The sequence below is a fragment of the Neomonachus schauinslandi genome, chromosome 4 (genome assembly GCF_002201575.2).
Source record: "Neomonachus schauinslandi chromosome 4, ASM220157v2, whole genome shotgun sequence".
Classification (NCBI taxonomy): Eukaryota; Metazoa; Chordata; class Mammalia; order Carnivora; family Phocidae; genus Neomonachus; species Neomonachus schauinslandi.
In genome coordinates this window covers 96043320-96061697 of record NC_058406.1, presented here as the reverse complement: position 1 = coordinate 96061697, position 18378 = coordinate 96043320, and the positions used below count along the sequence as shown (strand labels likewise).

The window sequence follows — 18378 nt, the reverse complement described above, 5'->3', positions numbered from 1 at the left end:
GACGGGTGCGCCATCACGGGGTCAGGAAAGGGCCACCTGCTCAAACCTAGGCCGACGGTCAGAAACAGGACAGGGAGGTTTTCTCTTTGGGGGAGAAAACAAAACAAAATCATTTAGAGCTGTCAACTGCTAGTGCACATTTTTTGTTGTGACCTTTCTCAGCAGAACCTAAGGCAACAAAGAACAAAGATGAAGGCAGCCATTTCCGGAAGGGCCCACGGCTCCCGTGGGTGATGTGGTACTGGACGTGCACGGACACAAGCACCTATGTGGACATGCCGTGTCCGGTTCCCCGCAACAGAGGAAGGCGTGTCCCCCTGGAGGTCGACGAGGGGGCGGGCCGGAAGCAACAGGAGGGCGTGGCCCCGGACGAAAGGCGGGGACTAGCTGCCGTAAGGCGAGGCTCCCGAGAGCCACCTGCTCTACTTTGGTTTACAGCTGTCACAGAAACGCCAGGGAACGGCTTCGTGAGAAGTCCCATCCACAAAAGTCAGATGTCATCAGTCGCTTTTTGCCAGGGTGGACAATCCCCTGCTTCCTTCCAAGTAAAGTGCGGATGGTCGAAGGATACTGGTCTATCATCTGCCAGTTTCAGTCAGCAATGAAGAATAATAATAAAAAAAGATGCCCCTCTGGTATACATATATATATCTCTCTCTATATATTCTTTTTTTTTTTTTTTGTAATAAAGCACAAATATAAAACTTTTAAACCGATGTCTCAGACTGTAGGCGAAGGACAAATTTGTGAGATTTGGGGTCTATGAACTCTTCCGAGAGGATGATGAATGGAATTTTCTTCACATTGACCACGAGGCTGAAGTCCAAGCATTTCAGGACGAAAACGATTCCATCCCGCAATCCGTTAGTCACAGCCTCATCGCTAACCAGTCTCCACTGCGTAGAGAGCCAGCGCTCCTTGTCATACTGCAGGGTAGGGCCCGCGCTGAGGTAACGTTCTAGAAAGGCCTGAAAAAGGAGGACAAAGGCCGTCAGAGAAGAAATACCCTGTGCCAAGGGCAGTGATGTCAGGGGCACACCCATCTTATACGGATGAAAATGTTTCCCAACGAACCAAGACAGAGCCCAGCGAATCAGGCCGTATTCCCATCAGGCCCTCCCAACAGAGTCCTTGTTGGGGAGGGATGCCTCCTTGGACTTTCTCACTCCCCTCTGCCAACTTCCAACCAGAGGCGGGCAGGTGGGGTGCCCGGCATCTCCGTCTGCCCGGAGGCCATTGCCGAGGCACCAGCCCAGCCAGGGCATGGCCCCACGACACATGTCACCGCTTGTACCTGTGCTAGGTCTGCTTGCTCCCGCACCGAAAGCTTCTCAGGGCAAGGGCCGGGCACAGAGAGGCACTGGGAACCGGAAGCTGAACAAGTGAAAGGATATACTTGCACGCACGCACGAAAATGCATGCTCCGCCACTCACGGGCTGTGTGGCTTTGGACAAGTCATTTGTCCGGTCTGTAAATGAGGACAGTAACAGCTCCTCACAGGGCCGAGGCGAGGATGACACGGCTGTCTCTAACCATCTAATGGCACGAGGTAAGCCCAACGAGTGTGGGCAATGGTGATTTCCTGTGGGATCAAGTGGGCACAGGGCAGGTCCGAGGGATGCCAGAGCCCACATCCCCGTCCCTCTCACAAGTCCCCTGCTCCTGCGGTGCTTAGCTTGTGGGAGGTCTTGGACCCCCCACCCACTCACGGCATCCACATGCATTATTCCTCCTGGGCCTTCAATTCTCCTCAGACCACCCCTGAGCCTCTGGGCAGATTAACACACCCTCCTCCGAGTGCTTATAATCACTGGCCTGACTCCCGGGTGACCTCTACTTTCCTAATGATCATGTGGACATGCGTGTCTGTCCCCCCGCACTGGAATTTACCCCCCCTGGAGGGCAGGAACTATTTTTTAAATCTGAATTTCCAATGTGCCTGGACATAATAGGAGCTCAATGGAGTGTGCATTAAATCAATAAATACGCTGATTTAGCTACAAGAAAAGGGAAGAAAGAGGGAGCCAGTGATTCAGACAGGATATACTGGGATCTGTCACTCTGGTCCTAGACACAGGTCAAGGCCAGTTTCTACGAACTTTCCCCTTCCATCCACACCTCACTGCTGCCGCCAACTACGTGATTTCTGATCTGATCTGTAAGCATATATACATTTTTTTAAACGAAAATGAAAGCAACCAGGAAACAAAAAGATCTTAAGGCAGAAAGCAGAGCCATGCCTAAACACACTTCTAATACAAAAATAGCTCTTGTGAATCATAAGAAAAAGAAACAACTCAGCAATGAGAAAACTGAAATTAATAAGATAATTTATAGGATAATAGATATTAATAGAAAATTAACATAACAAAAAGATGCTCTACCACATTAGTAATTCATGAAACATGAATTCAAATAACAAAAAATTTTTTTTTTGCCTCTTATGTGGGCAATGAGTAAAAAGAATGGTAACACCCAATACATCAAGTGTGTGGGGGAAATAAACAGAATCATATCCCAGAGGCAGAAGTGTTTAAAAGAGTAACATCCCTTGGAAGGACAATCTGGCAGTCTCTATACCTTTGATCTAGCTGTTCCTCTACCAGAAATTTCTCCTTTGGAAATACTTGCACAGATGCACAAAGATGTATGTGAAAAACATACTCGCTGCAACACTGTTTAGACCAGGGGTTGGCAAACTTTTCTCTAACATAAATATTTTCAGCTTCACAAGCCACACTCTGTCATGACTGCTCAATTCAGCCTGTGTAGAGAGAAAGCAGCCATAGATGATACAGAAATAAAAGGGTGTGGCTGTGTTCCAATAAAACTTGATTAACAAAAACAGCCAAGTCCTGGTTTACACTACTGAAAGATGTTAATCCAAATGTGCGTCGTAAGCATCCGTTACACAAATCATGGTATTCATCGGGATGAGATGCAGCTATTAAAGAGAATGGATTAGATCTGTATGACAGAGATCTGGAAGTACTGACAGGGAAAAACCGTGCAGAGATAGTTATAAGTGAAGAAAGCAAGTTTCCAAGTTGTGTGTGTGGTATGAACTCCCATTTGTGGTTTGCTTTTTTTCCACTTCTGCTTTAAACACACACACACACACACGTCTGAAAGCATACACACCAACTCATCACCAAGAACTGTTTAGGGGAGGAGAATGGAAACTTCCCTTTGCACATATTTTCCTTTTCCTTTTCTTTTGTTTAAAGATTGATTCATTTATTTACTTGAGAGAGCGAGCACATGTGTGAGCATGGGGGAGAAGGGGAGAGGGAGAGAGAGAATCCCAAGCAGACTCTGTGCTGAGCGTGGAGCCTGACACGGGGCTCGATCCCATGACCCTGAGAACACGACCTGAGCCGAAAGCAAGAGAAGGACGCTTAACCGACTGCGCCACCCAGGGGCCCCCATTATATTTTTCTTTAGTGCCTGGATTTCTATACAAAGAAAAAGTATCGATTACTTTTAATTCAGAAAAGTATACATTTTTTTAAATGAAAATGAAAGCAACCAGGAAACTAAAAGATCTTGAGAAAAGGAAAACAATGGCTTCTGTTCTATGTGGTACGAGCTACCACTTCGCACACGTATACTGTACTCATTGGCAACACGCTCTCCATACTTTTTTGCATTCTGTTTTTTGTAACTTAATATTCTAACGAAGATTCTTCTAGTTTTCATAGGTGATACACCATAATTTATAAGCCACTGTTCTGTTTTTAAGTTATGTCCAGTTTGGAGTTATCCCAGATTACTTTGCAAAAATCACCTTCGTTATTACTTGTGCATGTATCTGATTCTAGAAGAGGGATTAGTGAGCCGAAGCATATGGAAACCTTTACGGATTCCAACTGAGTATTTCCTAAGGGTTGTTCCTGGTGACAATGCAACCATATGCTGTACATGTATGGGGCCACACATGAATATGGGTCCTTATACCAAAAGCACTCCATGTGCACTCCACGCCAAGCTCGTTTACTCTCTACCATGTGATCGACATGTCATGTCGCCATATTGAATATAATTTTCACACAACAACCCTATCAGGGAGATGCTACTATTATCCCCATTTTATAAAAGAGGAAACAAATATAGAGTGACCTCTACAAAGTCACAACCCAATCAATTGGTGGAGCCAGGATCTGAAGCCCCCCTCTGTCTGATGGCAGGTCATTTACTAACCCTTACTCTACTCTGCTTCCTCGGCCCCACCCCTCTCTTAGCTACATGGCTGTTTCCGGCAATCTCCCTAAAGTGTGCTCATACTGTAATTCAAGAGACCACTCAAGTAAAACTAACCCCATGATGTCCAAAATGCCTAACGGGGTGATGGTATCCTTTCTGCCACTAAGAACAGCCATTTATTCAGACATTTACCATACGGCAGGCACTGTTTTAAGCACTTCGCATGAACCCTTTTAGTTCCTACCACAACCCAATGAGGTAGGTATTACAACGAGCCCCCATTTACAGAGTAGGAAAGTGAGGCACAGAGCCATTAAGCGATCTGCCCGAGGTGACCAGCTCGTTGCGGGAGGAGCCAGGCTGGAAAGCATCAGCTCGGCTCCAGAGCCCACAGAGCGGCCCTAACTGCCACCTCTACTGTGAAAGTCTTTCCTCTGCTTGAAGCTAGAGGCTCTCAAAAGGCAATTTCAAAAAACCACCGCACCAAAATCATGTAAAGTAAGTGGGAACTGGTAATTCTCATGAGTCGGGGCTTTAGAGAGCCTCTGAGTCCATCGCTCCCGGGCACAGCCGCCAACAGGACCTGCCGACTCGGTGGCCGGTCGCACCTTGGGGGTCATGCTGTTGGTGATACAGAAGGCCAGGTGCTGCAGGATGCTCTCCATGCTGTGGTGGTGCTGCTGCCGCGTGGTGCGCAGGTACTTCTGCAGAGCCCGGGCCATGGAGGGGAAGATGGCCTGCGCCGCCTCCCGCGGGTCCATCACTTCCCCTGGAGCTTTCTGCTGCTCTTCGGCCTGGAGGCGCTGGATGTGGATGAAGGCCTCCTCCACCGCAACCACCAGCCTGGGGGCGGGCAACGAGACGGTCATCAGGATGATGGCTGCTGCCAGGCTGGACAACAGCGTGGTCATTCAGGGCCTGGGAGGCCTCCTGCCCGCCTCTGTGTCCCAGCCTGCCGCCAGCTCACCCAAGGCTCACCTCCGTAGTGGTCACTCCAGATGGCTGGGGGGGGGGGGGTGGAGGGAGAAAGGAAGGCAGGAGGGCTACAGGGGTGAGGGGGAAGGAGCCCTGGGACTAGGAGATTGACCTCTGTTCTCAATTCTGCCACTAAGGAGCTTGGCGGACTCACTTCAATCCTTTCATCTCTACAACGAAGGCTTAGATGAAAAGAGCTCGAAGATTCCTCAAAATCTGGCCACAAAAGGCTCTGCACGCACTGAGAGGGGGCTGGTGCTACAGAAGCAGAGCTGCATCCCCCTCAATCCAGCGTGGGCCGGGGGCCAACAGCTTCAGCATCAACTGGGAATTTGGAAGACATGCAAATTCTGAGGCCCAACTCCAGCCCCACAGAAAGGTGAGTAAGTCACTTTTGCAGGTGGGGCCCAGAACCTCAGATCTGCGCTTTAATAAGCCTTCCTGGTCACGCTGGTGCATGAGAAACAACGGAGCGGCTTGAGGCTTGAGCGGCTCACGTTTATACACTCAGATTTCATTCTAGCGGTTAAAAAAAAAATAAAAAAAGTAAAAAGTCCGCTATGACAGGGTGTTAAGTGTCAGGGCTGGGGGGGCGGGGGGTCGGGCAACAGACCTCGCTCTTCGCTTCTTCACCCGCCGCTCGTGCTCTGCCTCTTCATAATACAACTCGTTGTGGCTTGAGTCTCTGCGCCGAGCAGCTGCAGCGATCATGGCCCGGGACTGACCAGTGGCATTGTTACTGGGGCCTTCGGGGAAGGACAGTGGAGGAAGAACAGTTTTAATGCCATGGGCCTGCAAAACAGAGCGGGAAACGAGTACCACGGTCTGTCGATACCGTCCACCCACCCCGAGAAGCATATCCACCAATCTCAAAAGAAACTTCCAGAAGGGTGAAGAGCACTCCTGCCTCACATTCGCTATGCTCATGAGAGGAAGGAAATCTCCCCCAAACCCAATCTGATCGGTGCAAATGGAAAAAGAACGCAGGAGGAGATGAAGAATGCCGGACAATGAAAATATTGGCCAAAAATAACACACAAGAGAATGCTGAAGATGTTACTCACCATCTGTTACATCAAGTTTCAGTTTGGCCATAAGGGTAGCTGGAGCATCACACTTCAGCAACAAGACAATGAGAGAGAATGAGAGGGATGGGGAGAACAAGGACAGAGAAAAAAGAAAGTCAAGGGATAAGGAGACACTGATTATGCACAGGACGACAAGCCATGCTGGAATGTCACAGTAGTCACAACGCTTAATTAAAAAAAAAAAAGTATTTGAGGACTTGCAATATGGCCCGTTTGTGAAATGCAGACTTAGAACTCCCCACTGTTCCCCTGACCACAGATTGCCTTAACTTTTCAGAAGGACAAGGTAGATCACATGCTTTCTTCTGTATCAACTACTTAGTTAATGACTTGGTTTCGCTAGTGGGAATTTTCAGTAAGTTTTCAGATCACAGGTGAAATTTACCAATCCTCTGGGAATCCCAACTGAGCACACATCTCATAAAGTGCACCCCCATCTGCCCCCGCCAAAATGGGGAGGATATGGCCATGAAAAATTGACACCATCCATAAATCACTTGACTTGCTAACAATATGATCCTCTTCGAGGGTCTACAAAGCTCTTGCCCTGACCCAAGGCATCCAGCAAGAAATGACACTGTGTCTTGTTCCTTGCACTTAACTATCTGATAGCCTGAAACACAGCTCTGATGTCCTCAGCCTGGCCTCTGGCCTCCTGCCACCCACTCAGCCCCAGGTCCTAGCCAGGATTGAGAAATCTCTTTAAGTATCTCACCAGATGCCTGAACTACTGAGAGTTACTGACTTCATGGATCTGGGGAGCTGGGCCTTTGAGTAACTTATCCAAAATTTGAAAAGCAGCTTTCCATAGATGTTCCCAGCAGGAGGCAGGAAACACACATCACTATTGTTTTCAATCAGAAAATCCCAAAATAAATGAACCTCCCACATGTGTAGACTGTAAATCAACATTCTTCTGAAAGTATGTTTGCTGAAAGAAAGAAAAAGAAAGAAAAAGAAAAGAAAGAAAGAAAGAAAAGAAAAGAAAAGAAAAAGAAAGGGGCGCCTGGGTGGCTCAGTCGTTAAGCGTCTGCCTTCGGCTCAGGTCATGATCCCAGGGTCCTGGGATTGAGCCCCACATCGGGCTCCCTGCTCGGCCGGAAGCCTGCTTCTCCCTCTCCCCCTCCCCCTGCTTGTTTTCCCTCTCTTGCTGTGTCTCTCTCTCTCTGTCAAATAAATAAATAAAATCTTAAAAAAAAAAAAAGAAAAGAAAGAAAAAGGAAGAGAAGAGAGAAGAGAAGAGAAGAGAAGAGTTCTGAATTGAGAATGTACGATAAAGATGGACACTGAGAGGGGTGCCTGGGTGGCTCAGTTGGTTGAGCGACTGCCTTCGGCTCAGGTCATGATCCTGGAGTCCCGGGATCGAGTCCCGCATCGGGCTCCCTGCTCGGCAGGGGGTCTGCTTCTCCCTCTGACCCTCCCCCCTCTCATGTGCTCTCTCTCTCTCATTCTCTCTCTCAAATAAATAAATAAAATCTTTAAAAAAAAAAAAAAAAAGATGGACACTGAGGGGAAGAAGAACCAAATGGACCATAAAGTTTAAGCTAAAGAGTTGCCCCGACATGTGCCCCCCACACCCACCAACCAGAGACACCACTTCAAGGCACGTACCATCTACATTGTAGACTTTCAGCCCGGCCATGTGCTTGGCTGCTCGGAATTTGGAGGCTGTTAGGAGATTGGGGTTATAGATGGTGAAATCTTTATAGTAATTTTCCAGAACCACCAATGCTGCTCGCTGGATACTGAGAAGAGAAGGCAAAATTAATGCAATGCTTTTTCACTGAAGAACCAGGTCCCAAGTGACCAAAAAAATCCTCTTTTGGAGTCAGGTAGAACAGCAGAGCACCACGGGTAACCTCCCATCATGGCGGGCCCCTGGATTTTACCACACCATTTGTCAGAGCAGGATGAGAATTTAAAGGTGAGACTGAGTTCAGTCGTCGAGTGGCTTCTTGGCCTTCTCCCAGGCTGCGCCATGAATCCCACCCCATCTAGCCAATAGCTGAGAAAGGAATCAGTTGTAACTCAGATTTGTTCAGGCTGCACAGAACTTTCCTATTTTCCCCAGTTTACAGAAGAGGACACTGAGGATCCCCGAACGGTCGAGAGACTTCGAGACGGTGGCAGGGCTAATGGGCGAAAGAACAAAGTGTAGATTCAGGTTCTCAGGTCCCAGCGCAGGGTCTCTCCGTAGGCCTCACGGCCCCTGCTGTAGGGAAGGCTGGGATTTGGGTTCTCCATGGATCAAAACGAGCTACAACCAACCACACAGGACAGAGGGCACGTGAAAGATGCTGGCTGCAGACATTGGTGAATCCTGATCCCTCCTCTGGGGTCTGTCCTCTCGGTCCCAAGCCAGCTGGAGCTCCCTCTTTCAGAGGAAGCAACACCCCTTTCCGAGCCCTCAGCTGAGACTTTGGCCTTTATTGGTCTGCGAGGCCTTCTGTCTCTTGGACAACAGGGGTGTACAGAGGGGACTCTCTCTGCTCTAATGTCTTGCAACCTCTACTCTGTCACCTGTCTGGCCCCTCGGACAGCAGCAGAGGAACAGAGAAGAGGTAACACCACCAAGGGGGAGGGTGGGGCGGGAGGGCGCCCATACTCCCCGACTGGTGGCAGAAGAACTTGCCCTTGGTCATGGATGCAGGCCACTCACCGCTTCAAAGAGAAACGTGTACTAATACAGCATGGGTTTTTCATGTACCATCTTGTCTGACTTCCACAATCATTCAAGGTAAGACAACCGAGGTTCGACAATCTCTGACCGGCACACGGCACGCATCTACCACACAGGAGAACTCCAGTCTGGAGTTACAAGCCTCCAACCTGTGCTCTTTCCCTGCGATGTGTGGCCGCTATGGGACAGTGTACGTACCGACACCGGCCCCACAAATTTCTTTTTATCTTGCCCTTTATATTTTCCTTCCCAGCCCCTGCTAAGTGGGTGCAGTGACAAGGATTACTTACAACAGTCTGGGCGCCGGGACAGGGCTGCCCTCTGTGCCTGGATGACCACCGTAACTCTCCACGTGGCTCAGGGACGCTCACTTCACACCAAGACAACACAGCCTCTAACTTATCAGTGGGACACTCTGTCAACCCACTGCTCAGCTCCCCTTGTTTAGCACGAAGTCTAAAAACGATCTAGAAGTCAATCAGCTAACCTCCTTGAGAGCAGAGTCGTGGCCCAGCCTTCTCACTTATATCCCAACAGCGCCTCGATCCATGATCTGCGCTCAGTTGCTGCTGAGTATCAACCTCGATACGTACACTCCCAGGAGGCGGGGGGAATCTGGCAAGACTAATCCTGTATGATGGAAGTAGAAGAGTCCTAAGAGCAAACCCACATTTTGAAAGCCCTCGTCATTCAGTTACTCACTTGTCATCACTCCCACACTGGAGCGCCCCCATCCGCCCAGCCCTGGGAGTACAAGGATACGATGCAAGGAGCTGCTCCTGAGCCAGGCAGACAGAAACCCTAAGCTCCACCGCAGCTAACTGGAATACATGTTGGCTGGGGAAGCATACAGAAGAGCTTCAGAATGCCCAGATTCGGGTGAGTGCAAGAGCAGCCCCCCGAGCAAGGGAAGTGGTCCCTGAGTTGACGTTTTGTGGCATACGTCTTTGTGCCGAAGTCCCCTTGGCTGCAGGCAGACGCTCTCCACACTGGGGCAAGTCCGCGGCCCCCCCTCGAAGCCCGCCCATGCCAAAGCCCCGGTGGCCCCGGGGAGTGTGTGCGTCTCACAGCCTTCGAGAGCCTTCGCTTCCGGGCAAGTCTGCCCAGTGGCTTCCAATCAGCAGTCTCCTCCTTGACCTCTGATTCTGGTATTTTCCAAAGTGGGGCAAGCACTTCTCCACCGCCCCCTTCTATCCAGAGACTCTCCAGGGCCTGATGACACGTGTGCGCACACACAAAAACTTGCCCTCATAAGCACCCATCACACCTCCTGCCCCGTGCCTCTCTGGAGGCTCTGGGCCTGGTGAGATAAGACGCCCCTCCACACTGAAATGTCCCAGTTCATGCACAACAGACATGCTGGGGTGCAAATATTTCCTCCCACGCTCCCATATGGACATGAAAACATCTCTCGGCTCCTGGATTCCAGCAGAGAATGATTTCCAGGATCAAAATTTAAAAATTAAAAGGCACCCCACAGGTTATTCTCAGGCCCGTCTTCAAAGCAAACCCTCTTGTGGTTGCTGGGTCTGGCTCTTCCGTTCAGCCAGGCCGCAAGGAGGAGCCCAGGGGATCCCACTAGCTCAGCCAGGGCCTGCTAGGCGGGTGAGGGAGAGCTGAATGGGAGCCCGGTGGCCCTATTTCCCAACCTCTCCACCCCAAAACCACAGACAATGCACTGTGCTGCCCGGACATGGGGTGTCTGCCCATGCCCAGCTCTGGCAGGCTTTCCTTGCCGGGTGCACACCCCACACCCAGCCCCCTTCCAGCACAGGCCGCCGGCAGACGCTCTCCACACTGGGGCAAGTCCGCGGCCCCCCTCAAAGCCCGCCCGTGCCAAAGCCCCGGTGGCCCCAGGGAGTGCTCAGGGATGGGGCAGGGAAGATGGGGCAGGGGCTGCCGATGCTACGTGTGTGTGTCTCACAGCCTTCGAGAGCCTTCGTTCAGGGGAACTGAACAAGGGGGAAAAGCCAGGCAGTGCTCGCTTCCTCCAGCACTGTCCTCTCCCCAGGGGCACAGGAACTTCCCAGAAGCAGCCATGGTCGCCTGGCCAGCACCCCCCGGCCCCCTCTGGCTGACAGACTAACGCAGGAGCTGAGGGACTCTCCTGGGAAGTTTTTAGAAATGCCTCTAAGAGGGCTGCACGCCCTCACCTACGGAAAACCGTCTGAGCAACACCCACAGTCCACGAGAAGCTCCCCACGCAACAGAAAACTACGCATAACTGAAGTACCCAGCTTGGAAAAAAAAAAAGGGTTGTGAAATTTGGATTAAAACCCAATATGCCTTTTTTCACGTTTTTAAAGAGAGTAAGCTATACATGACTGAAGCCTTGTCAGGGACTCAGGACACGTCTCCCGCATTAATTCTGAGCTGTACCACGCAGGCGGCCCAGTGAAGAGGTCAGTCCCCACGGGAGACAAGGGCCACCTGTCCTGTGCGGCAGGGCAGTCGGAGCACTCGGCTGTTTCTCCACATCCTTTCCGCATTCCCCCTGACTATGGCCATCAGAGTCCTTCCCAGGGGCTGTTGACCTACCTGCCTCTGTTCTCAGACACCCTCAGCCTGGGTATAAACAGGGAAAAGAGCTTCGAGGGACTCAAGTGAGGAGCTCTGCTCCAGCTAGGTGACACCCACTGTGGCATGGGAGTCTGAGGTCTATGTCAATCCAAAGCCTAAAGTCTTTACATTTCTGTTCTGGATCCTGACTGTAGGTTCAAAGTAACATGCTACTAATACATTATTTGGCTCTCCAGGGAAAGAGCAATTCAGCACCCACTGAGGGGACATCCCGCTGGGCACCCAGAATCGGCTTCAGCCATGGCCCACAATGCCAGGATGCAAAAGCACCCTTCTCCTCAGCCAATGTCAGGGTTCAGTATCTTCCTGCCTCTGTTATTTGCCACCTTCCAAACGTGCTGTCTTCCAAGGCCAAAGCAGGCCCAATTTCTTTTAGGAAGCCTTTTCTAACTCTCTGGCCCCCACTCATCTGCACCTAAATGCACAGCATCAACAGCCCCCCACACGGGACTTGTGAGGTCTTCAAGCATGCTATTCTCCCTGTAAGGCAAGGCCATGAAAGTCCCCTGTGCACAAGGGACACCTCCTGTGACTTCCCCTGAGTACATAATACTCATTGGCTCAACTTGCTCATGTAGGAAACCCTAGAATTCCAACGGGTGTAGGATCAGTCCTAAGCATGCATTTCCTAAAGCCATGGAGTTTCCAAGGCAAAAAGGGCCACAGGGATGGGGAAAAGCAAATCCTTCAACTAGTCCCAGTCTCCAGACCAGATCACCTCTGAGGAAGGAGGGAGGCAAGAAAAATCAAGCTGGTGAGAAACCTGCCATCTCTCTTATCACCATCCTATTCTGAGAAATAGTAATCTGACTAAACAATCCCTAGACGGAAACCCCATATTAAGGCAGGTGGACCCTGATGTAAAGATTATAGACGTGGCCCCACCAAAAACTCACGGCAAGGAGCACTCTCCCAAGATAGAGAACGCCAGGCTCAATTAATACTGCGTTTCAGGATACCCCTCCCCCGCCCCATCTCACCATACAGGGAAATACCCCTTCACAGATCACACAGAGTTGTGGAAAACAGCATGGTGATACGTGGGGCTGTAACAGAACTTGGCGCAGACAGGACTCCCAGATACGCACATGAAAGGCAACATGGATGAGGCAATATTTAGGGTCAGAAGAAGCCGATGTTACTGCCCGTGCGAAAGCAAGCCCCTCAGCTCCGCCTGGCCAAGGCTGATCCCAACTTGAACTCATAGACAAGACAGGCCAGCCACGGATCAGCACACATGTGAGGAAATTCAACAGCCGCTTTTCTTCTTTTTATGTTTTGTTATTTGTCTTTTTTTAAAATTAACATATAATGTGTTATTTGTTTCAGGGGTACAGGTCTGTGATTCATCAGTCTTACACAATTCACAACGCCCACCATAGCACATACCCTCCCCAAAGTCCATCACCCAGCCACCCCATCTCTCCCATCCCAGCAACCCTCAGTTTGTTTCCTGAGATTAAGAGCCTCTTATGGTTTGTCTCCCTCTCTGGTTTCGTCTTGTTTCAGTTTTCCCTCCCTTCCCCTATGATCCTCTGCCTTGTTTCTCAAATTCCACATATCAGTGAGATCCTATGATAATTGTCCTTCTCTGATTGACTTATTTTGCTTAGCATAATACCCTCAAGTTCATCCGCATCGTTGCAAATGGCAAGATTTTGTGGGGTTTTTTGATGGCTGCATAATATTCCATTGTGTGTGTATATATATACATACCACATCTTCTTTATCCATTCATCTGTCGATGGACATCTAGGCTCTTTCCATAGTTTGGCTATTGTGGACATTGCTGCTACAAACATTGGGGTGCACTTACCCCCTCGGATCCCTACATCTGTGTCTTTGGGGTAAATACCCAGTAGTGCAATTGCTGGGTCTTAGGGTAGCTCTATTTTCAACTTCTTGAGGAACCTCCATACTGCTTTCCAGAGTGGCTGCACCAGCTCGCATTCCCACCAACAGTGTAGGAGGGTTCCCCCCTTTCTCCGCGTCCCTGCCAACATCTGTCGTTTCCTGACTTGTTAATTTTAGCCACTCTGACTGGTGTGAGGTGGTATCTCACTGAGGTTTTGATTTGGATTTCCCTGATGCCGAGCGATGTTGAGCACTTTTTCATGTGTCTGAACAGCCACTTTTCAATGTGAAACTCACGGCCGACCACGCTGCCTGACTGGCCTATTCTCTTTTCAGGACAAAGACAGTGGAATGAGAAGGGTTGTGGCCTCTCACGTCTTATCAACCACGAAAACATTTCCAGTGTTGTTGACAACTGTCCCATAACCACCATGGCCACGGAGGTGAGGGGCTTGTGCTCGTGCTACAGCCAAGAGAAGCACCTCCAAACAGAGTTCACATTTGAGTTCATAAAAACCCGAAAGACATGTTTCTGAAAGATGAATTCTGAAAACCAAAACCGAATGGATGTTCTCCACATCCACGCTTCCTGCTGTCCTGTGCATATCTGTGGTGGGAGAAAGTATGCACAGAGCAAAGCAAACGGCACCACGCTTTGGCCCCAGACAGCATGACTCTTGGCTCTATCATTTATTCTTTGACCTTGAACAAATTAATTCAGTTCTCTAAACCTCTGATTCTTTGTCCGTAGGATGGGAAGAACAATACAGAAAGCCCTGCTATAAACCTAAGTGGGCTCCAAAATACTCAACTCTATAGTATATATTACTGAAAGGTCAACGAAATGACTGAGGCTGGTGTGGTTAGCTGGTCAGAAATTCCACGGACAGACGGCGAGATCCAAATATGTCAGGTGCTGGTTGGAGCCTGGTATCACCTGTGGCAATGAACTCCTGAGCTGAAACATCGATGGGGGCAAATCCAAATTCTATGACTTTCCGAGACTTCAAAGTCAGTTGGCATTGAGGTTGGGAAAAATACTGGAGACTTGGGAGTCCACCCTCTACTTTCTTGCTCCCAAGGAGGGAGTGTTTTAAAAGTATGTATTAAAGATGAAATGAGATACTGTATTCCCAAGTACCTGGCCCAAAGCAAATGGCTTGCATACGGCAGCACCATGAGCTTACGGTGTATGCTGGGGAGGCCCTTCTGTCCCCAAGTGCCCCTGCTCTGTCCTCCCCACCCCGTGCCCACCCTGAGGGCACTGCCACAGGAAATGAGCCAGGGCAGATCCCCTCCGCACTGCTTTCTTAGTGACTTAGACCCTATAGTGATGCCACTCTGTTTTTATGCAGTGTTTCCTGCCAATCTCAGCCTCCCAAAAACCAGGCCTGGTAAAAAAGGACCAGGCTCAGAGTCAGAAGGCCTAGATCGCAGATCTGTTCCTGCTCCTGTGTAGCCCTGTAGAAGTCACTGCCCTCTCTGGGCCTGTTTCTTGGTCCGTGATGGACAGAGAGTACCTACTGCTGCATGCGGATGTCCAGAAGAGCAAACGAAATTATGGCAGGGGACGCGTTTATGACACGGGGCTGTCATATTACTAAGGAGCACGAGCGTCTGGCAGCAAGGGAGGAGGCTGGCTGCTGGCTGCTGGCTAGATTATTCATACAGTCTCTGGGCAGAAAAGCATGACCTCAACTCTGCTTACACTGAATCACAAAATTTCCTCTTCACAGAACGAAAAGAACCGTAGTGCTTACTCCAGCAGAGACACAAGAGGCAAAGAAACCAGAGTTCAGCTAGGCCAAACTCCCAAATCACATACCAGTTCTCTTTATAACACCCCAGACAGCAACCGACCTCTCCGTGAAAATTCACTCTCGCTTGGCCTTGAAATGACCTTTCTCTAAGTTCTGCCCAGGGGTCCACCCACTGCTTCCTTCTGGACCCAAACCCCTCCTTTCTTGTGAAAGCTCATCCAATACTTGAAGGAAACAACTGTGGCCATAAACCTCCCCGCCTTTTAACTCTCTTACTGTGCAAATAAGGGCACTGAGGCCTAGGAAAGCATGTGTACGTGTGTGCATACACATACATGCCTACATGCACACACATGCACCCCCACATAAAGAGTTGCCTATTTCATTCACTTTTCCCTGGATTTGGCTGTGGCCTCTGCAATTAATACATGCTACTGAGGGGCGCCTGGGTGGCTCAGTGGGCTAAGCATCCAAGTCTTGATTTCGGCTCAGGTCATGATCTCAGGGTCGTGAGATCGAGCCCCGTGTCAGGCTCCGAGCTCAGCACAAGAGTGTTTGTCCCTGTCCCTCTGCTCCTCTCCCTATTCTCTCTCTCTCAAATAAATAAGTAAAATTAAAAAAAAAAAAAAAACAAGCATGCTACTAAAACCAGAAATATTCAGGCTTCAGAGCTCAGGCAGTCTGAGACCCTCACACCTTACAGCCTGTACTGTCTCCCAGGGCAGTGAGAAAGGCCCTCCCTGACAGGGCAGGGAGGGGAAGCCTCATTCAGGTTGTAGCCACGTCTTTTCAAATATGCACGTGCCCTCTTTAGCTCTGCCAACAAAAAACAGCTTTCTTCATGCGTGAAAAACGTGGAAGCATCTCATACATGTTAACGCCCCCTGTAAATGCCAGTGACCATGATTCTGATCACCTCGGTGTGTGCTGATGGGAAAGCACCGAAGAGACAGTTCTAGTCACAGTAAAATCTGCAAAGGCCTTCTTTCAGGACAAATACTCATTATCCCGTGAGCCACCGAAGGATGCTGACACCCAAAAATCTTAACAACCCGTCTCTCCAACGCCATTTACAGGCCAGTATGAATTAAGAGCACCCGCTAAATCCCCAGGACTCGGATACAGATGTGAACAGAACCTCGAGAGGCTTAAGGTCCCGTTGGTGTGGTGAGCCCCGGGCTGGGACAGAACACGTGACCGGGGTAGGGGTGGGGGCTTCAGGGGAAGATCTGCTGAGGAGGCGAAGCTGACTTTTCGAGTTAAGTCTTAAACGATGAATGATGGCCACACCACGTGGACACGGGCTGTAATACAAACCACTTCCAGGCAGAGGAAGCAGGGTGGGCAGAAGCAGGCTGGTGTGAAACAATCCTCCTCAACACCTTCGGAAAGAGCGACAGGGCCGCACTGCTGAGTCACAGAACAGCTGTGAGAACCTGCTGTAGTGGGGTGAAGAGCGTCTCCCCAAATCCACACGCATACCCACAACTGCAGAATGGCATCTCCGCAGATGTGATTACGCGAAGTTAAGGTCATGCTGGTGCCTATTAAGAAAAGGAGACACAGGCGGAGAACGCCATGTGGCGACAGAGCAGAGATCGCGGTGATGTGGCCACAAACCAAGGAGCGCCGAGGATGGCCGGCAACCACCAGAAGCCGGGAGGACAAGGGAGGATTCTTCCCTAGACCCTCCAGAGCGCGCATGGCCCTGCCACTACCTAGATCTTAGACTCCTAGTTTCCAAAACTGAGAGAGAACGCTGTGTTTGTGTTTTTTTAATATTTTATTTATTTATTTGAGAGAGAGAGATTAAGAGAGCGGGTGGGAGGAGGGGCAGAGGGAGAAGCCGACTTGCCACTGAGCAAGGAGCCCGATGCGGGGCTCGATCCCGGGACCCTGGGAACATGACCTGAGCCAAAGGCAGACCCTTAACGACTGAGCCACCCAGGCACCTGAGAGAACCGTTTCAAGCCACCCAGTCTGTGGTCCGATGCTACAGCAGCTTTAGGAAACGAACACACGTGTATTTAGGGCAAGAGGGATGGAAGCAGGTAAAGGGGAGGGAGGCTGAGAGGGTGGCAGAGGTGAGCGGGTGAGGAGGGAGGGCGGGCCATGAAGACCCAAAGGATGCCAACGGTAATGGTTGCCTGGGTGCCAAGGCCTCCCTCCCTCGCACTCTTCAAGGCGTGCCTGCTCCAGTGACTGCATTTTAGGCCTGAAGCCAGGGTCTTTGAGAAAACTGAAATGGTTCAGCTTTTTGTGAAAACTCCCAGTGAGGGCGAGCCGGCTGATGGACCCGGTTTTATCGGACTGACCTCTCCCTGGAAGAGTCAGCAAGACTGCAACCTGGATGTGTAGGCTTCACTGTCCCCTGGATGGAGAGATCAAGTGACTTCGGGGTGACCAGGAGTCAGGACAATTTGCAGCAACGTTCATGTGAGTCCGGGAGACGCGAGTATAATTCGCCCCCGGACGCCGGCTGCCACCTCCACCGGGAGCCCGGCACACAAGTGTTTGTATCTCCAGGCCCTCCTGCCTTTTAATTAAAATGTTTCTCTTGCAACTGCCTTTGGGGATGTGGCTTCCATGAGTCCCACACAGATAACAGGCAATGATCACCTTGGAACTTGAGGACAGGGAGGGGCAAAATTGAGGAATGGCTTGTGTTTACTGACAGATCTGGATTAGACGGCAGAAAGATCTGGGGTTGGGGGAGGCTGGATTTTCGGGGACTCTGTCACAGCAGGCCAGGAGGGACACACATTGCTGCTCGAGATCTTGGGACGTGAGGCAGACTGTCCACCCCAACAGAGGACACACACAGCTGGGGCCCTGTCCTGCTGGGGAGGCCTGCAGAGGCCCTTCTCTAGGCCGCATGGATTCCCAGGGGGGCCCCGGCCTGCGGGCTCCCCAGCTCCATGGAAGCTGCAGCGTGACCTACTTCTCTGAACCAATACTCACAGGCTGCGACGTGTCCCTGGCCCAGGCACCAAATATGGGGCTACAGACAAGCCCTGCATGGTATCCCCACCAGCAGAGAGACTAGAAGCTGGGAATATCGACCCTCACAGCTCAAAGGAGGTAGAATCAACAAGGGCTGGTCAGTGTGGACTGGCCTCGAAAGTGCAGCCCAGGGGGAGCACTGGAGCACCTCCCTATGCACTTTACTGTCCCCAGGGAAGGATAACGCTGGAAAATGCCCTCTAATGTCAGTCAGACCACACAGAGAACATGTCC

The 18378-nt window shown here is 50.5% G+C and overlaps 1 protein-coding gene across 3 annotated transcripts in view; it reads right to left on the bottom strand.

The window, feature by feature from the left end:
• Positions 1–461: 461 nt before the first annotated feature.
• The window catches only part of VANGL1 (VANGL planar cell polarity protein 1), a 38255-nt gene continuing 20338 nt past the window's right edge, over positions 462–18378 (bottom strand). For 2 of the 3 annotated variants that reach the window (XM_021690110.1, XM_044914594.1), the window contains exons 4-7: positions 7879–8012; positions 5793–5925; positions 4813–5047; positions 462–968 (exon numbers count right to left, since the gene is read on the bottom strand). In XM_021690110.1, coding sequence (XP_021545785.1) covers positions 708–968; positions 4813–5047; positions 5793–5925; positions 7879–8012 — 763 coding nt within the window. In that variant the 3' untranslated portion in view covers positions 462–707. Of the gene's footprint in view, positions 969–4812; positions 5048–5792; positions 5926–7874; positions 8013–18378 lie in introns of all 3 variants that reach the window. The other variant, XM_044914593.1, reaches the window with a different exon arrangement.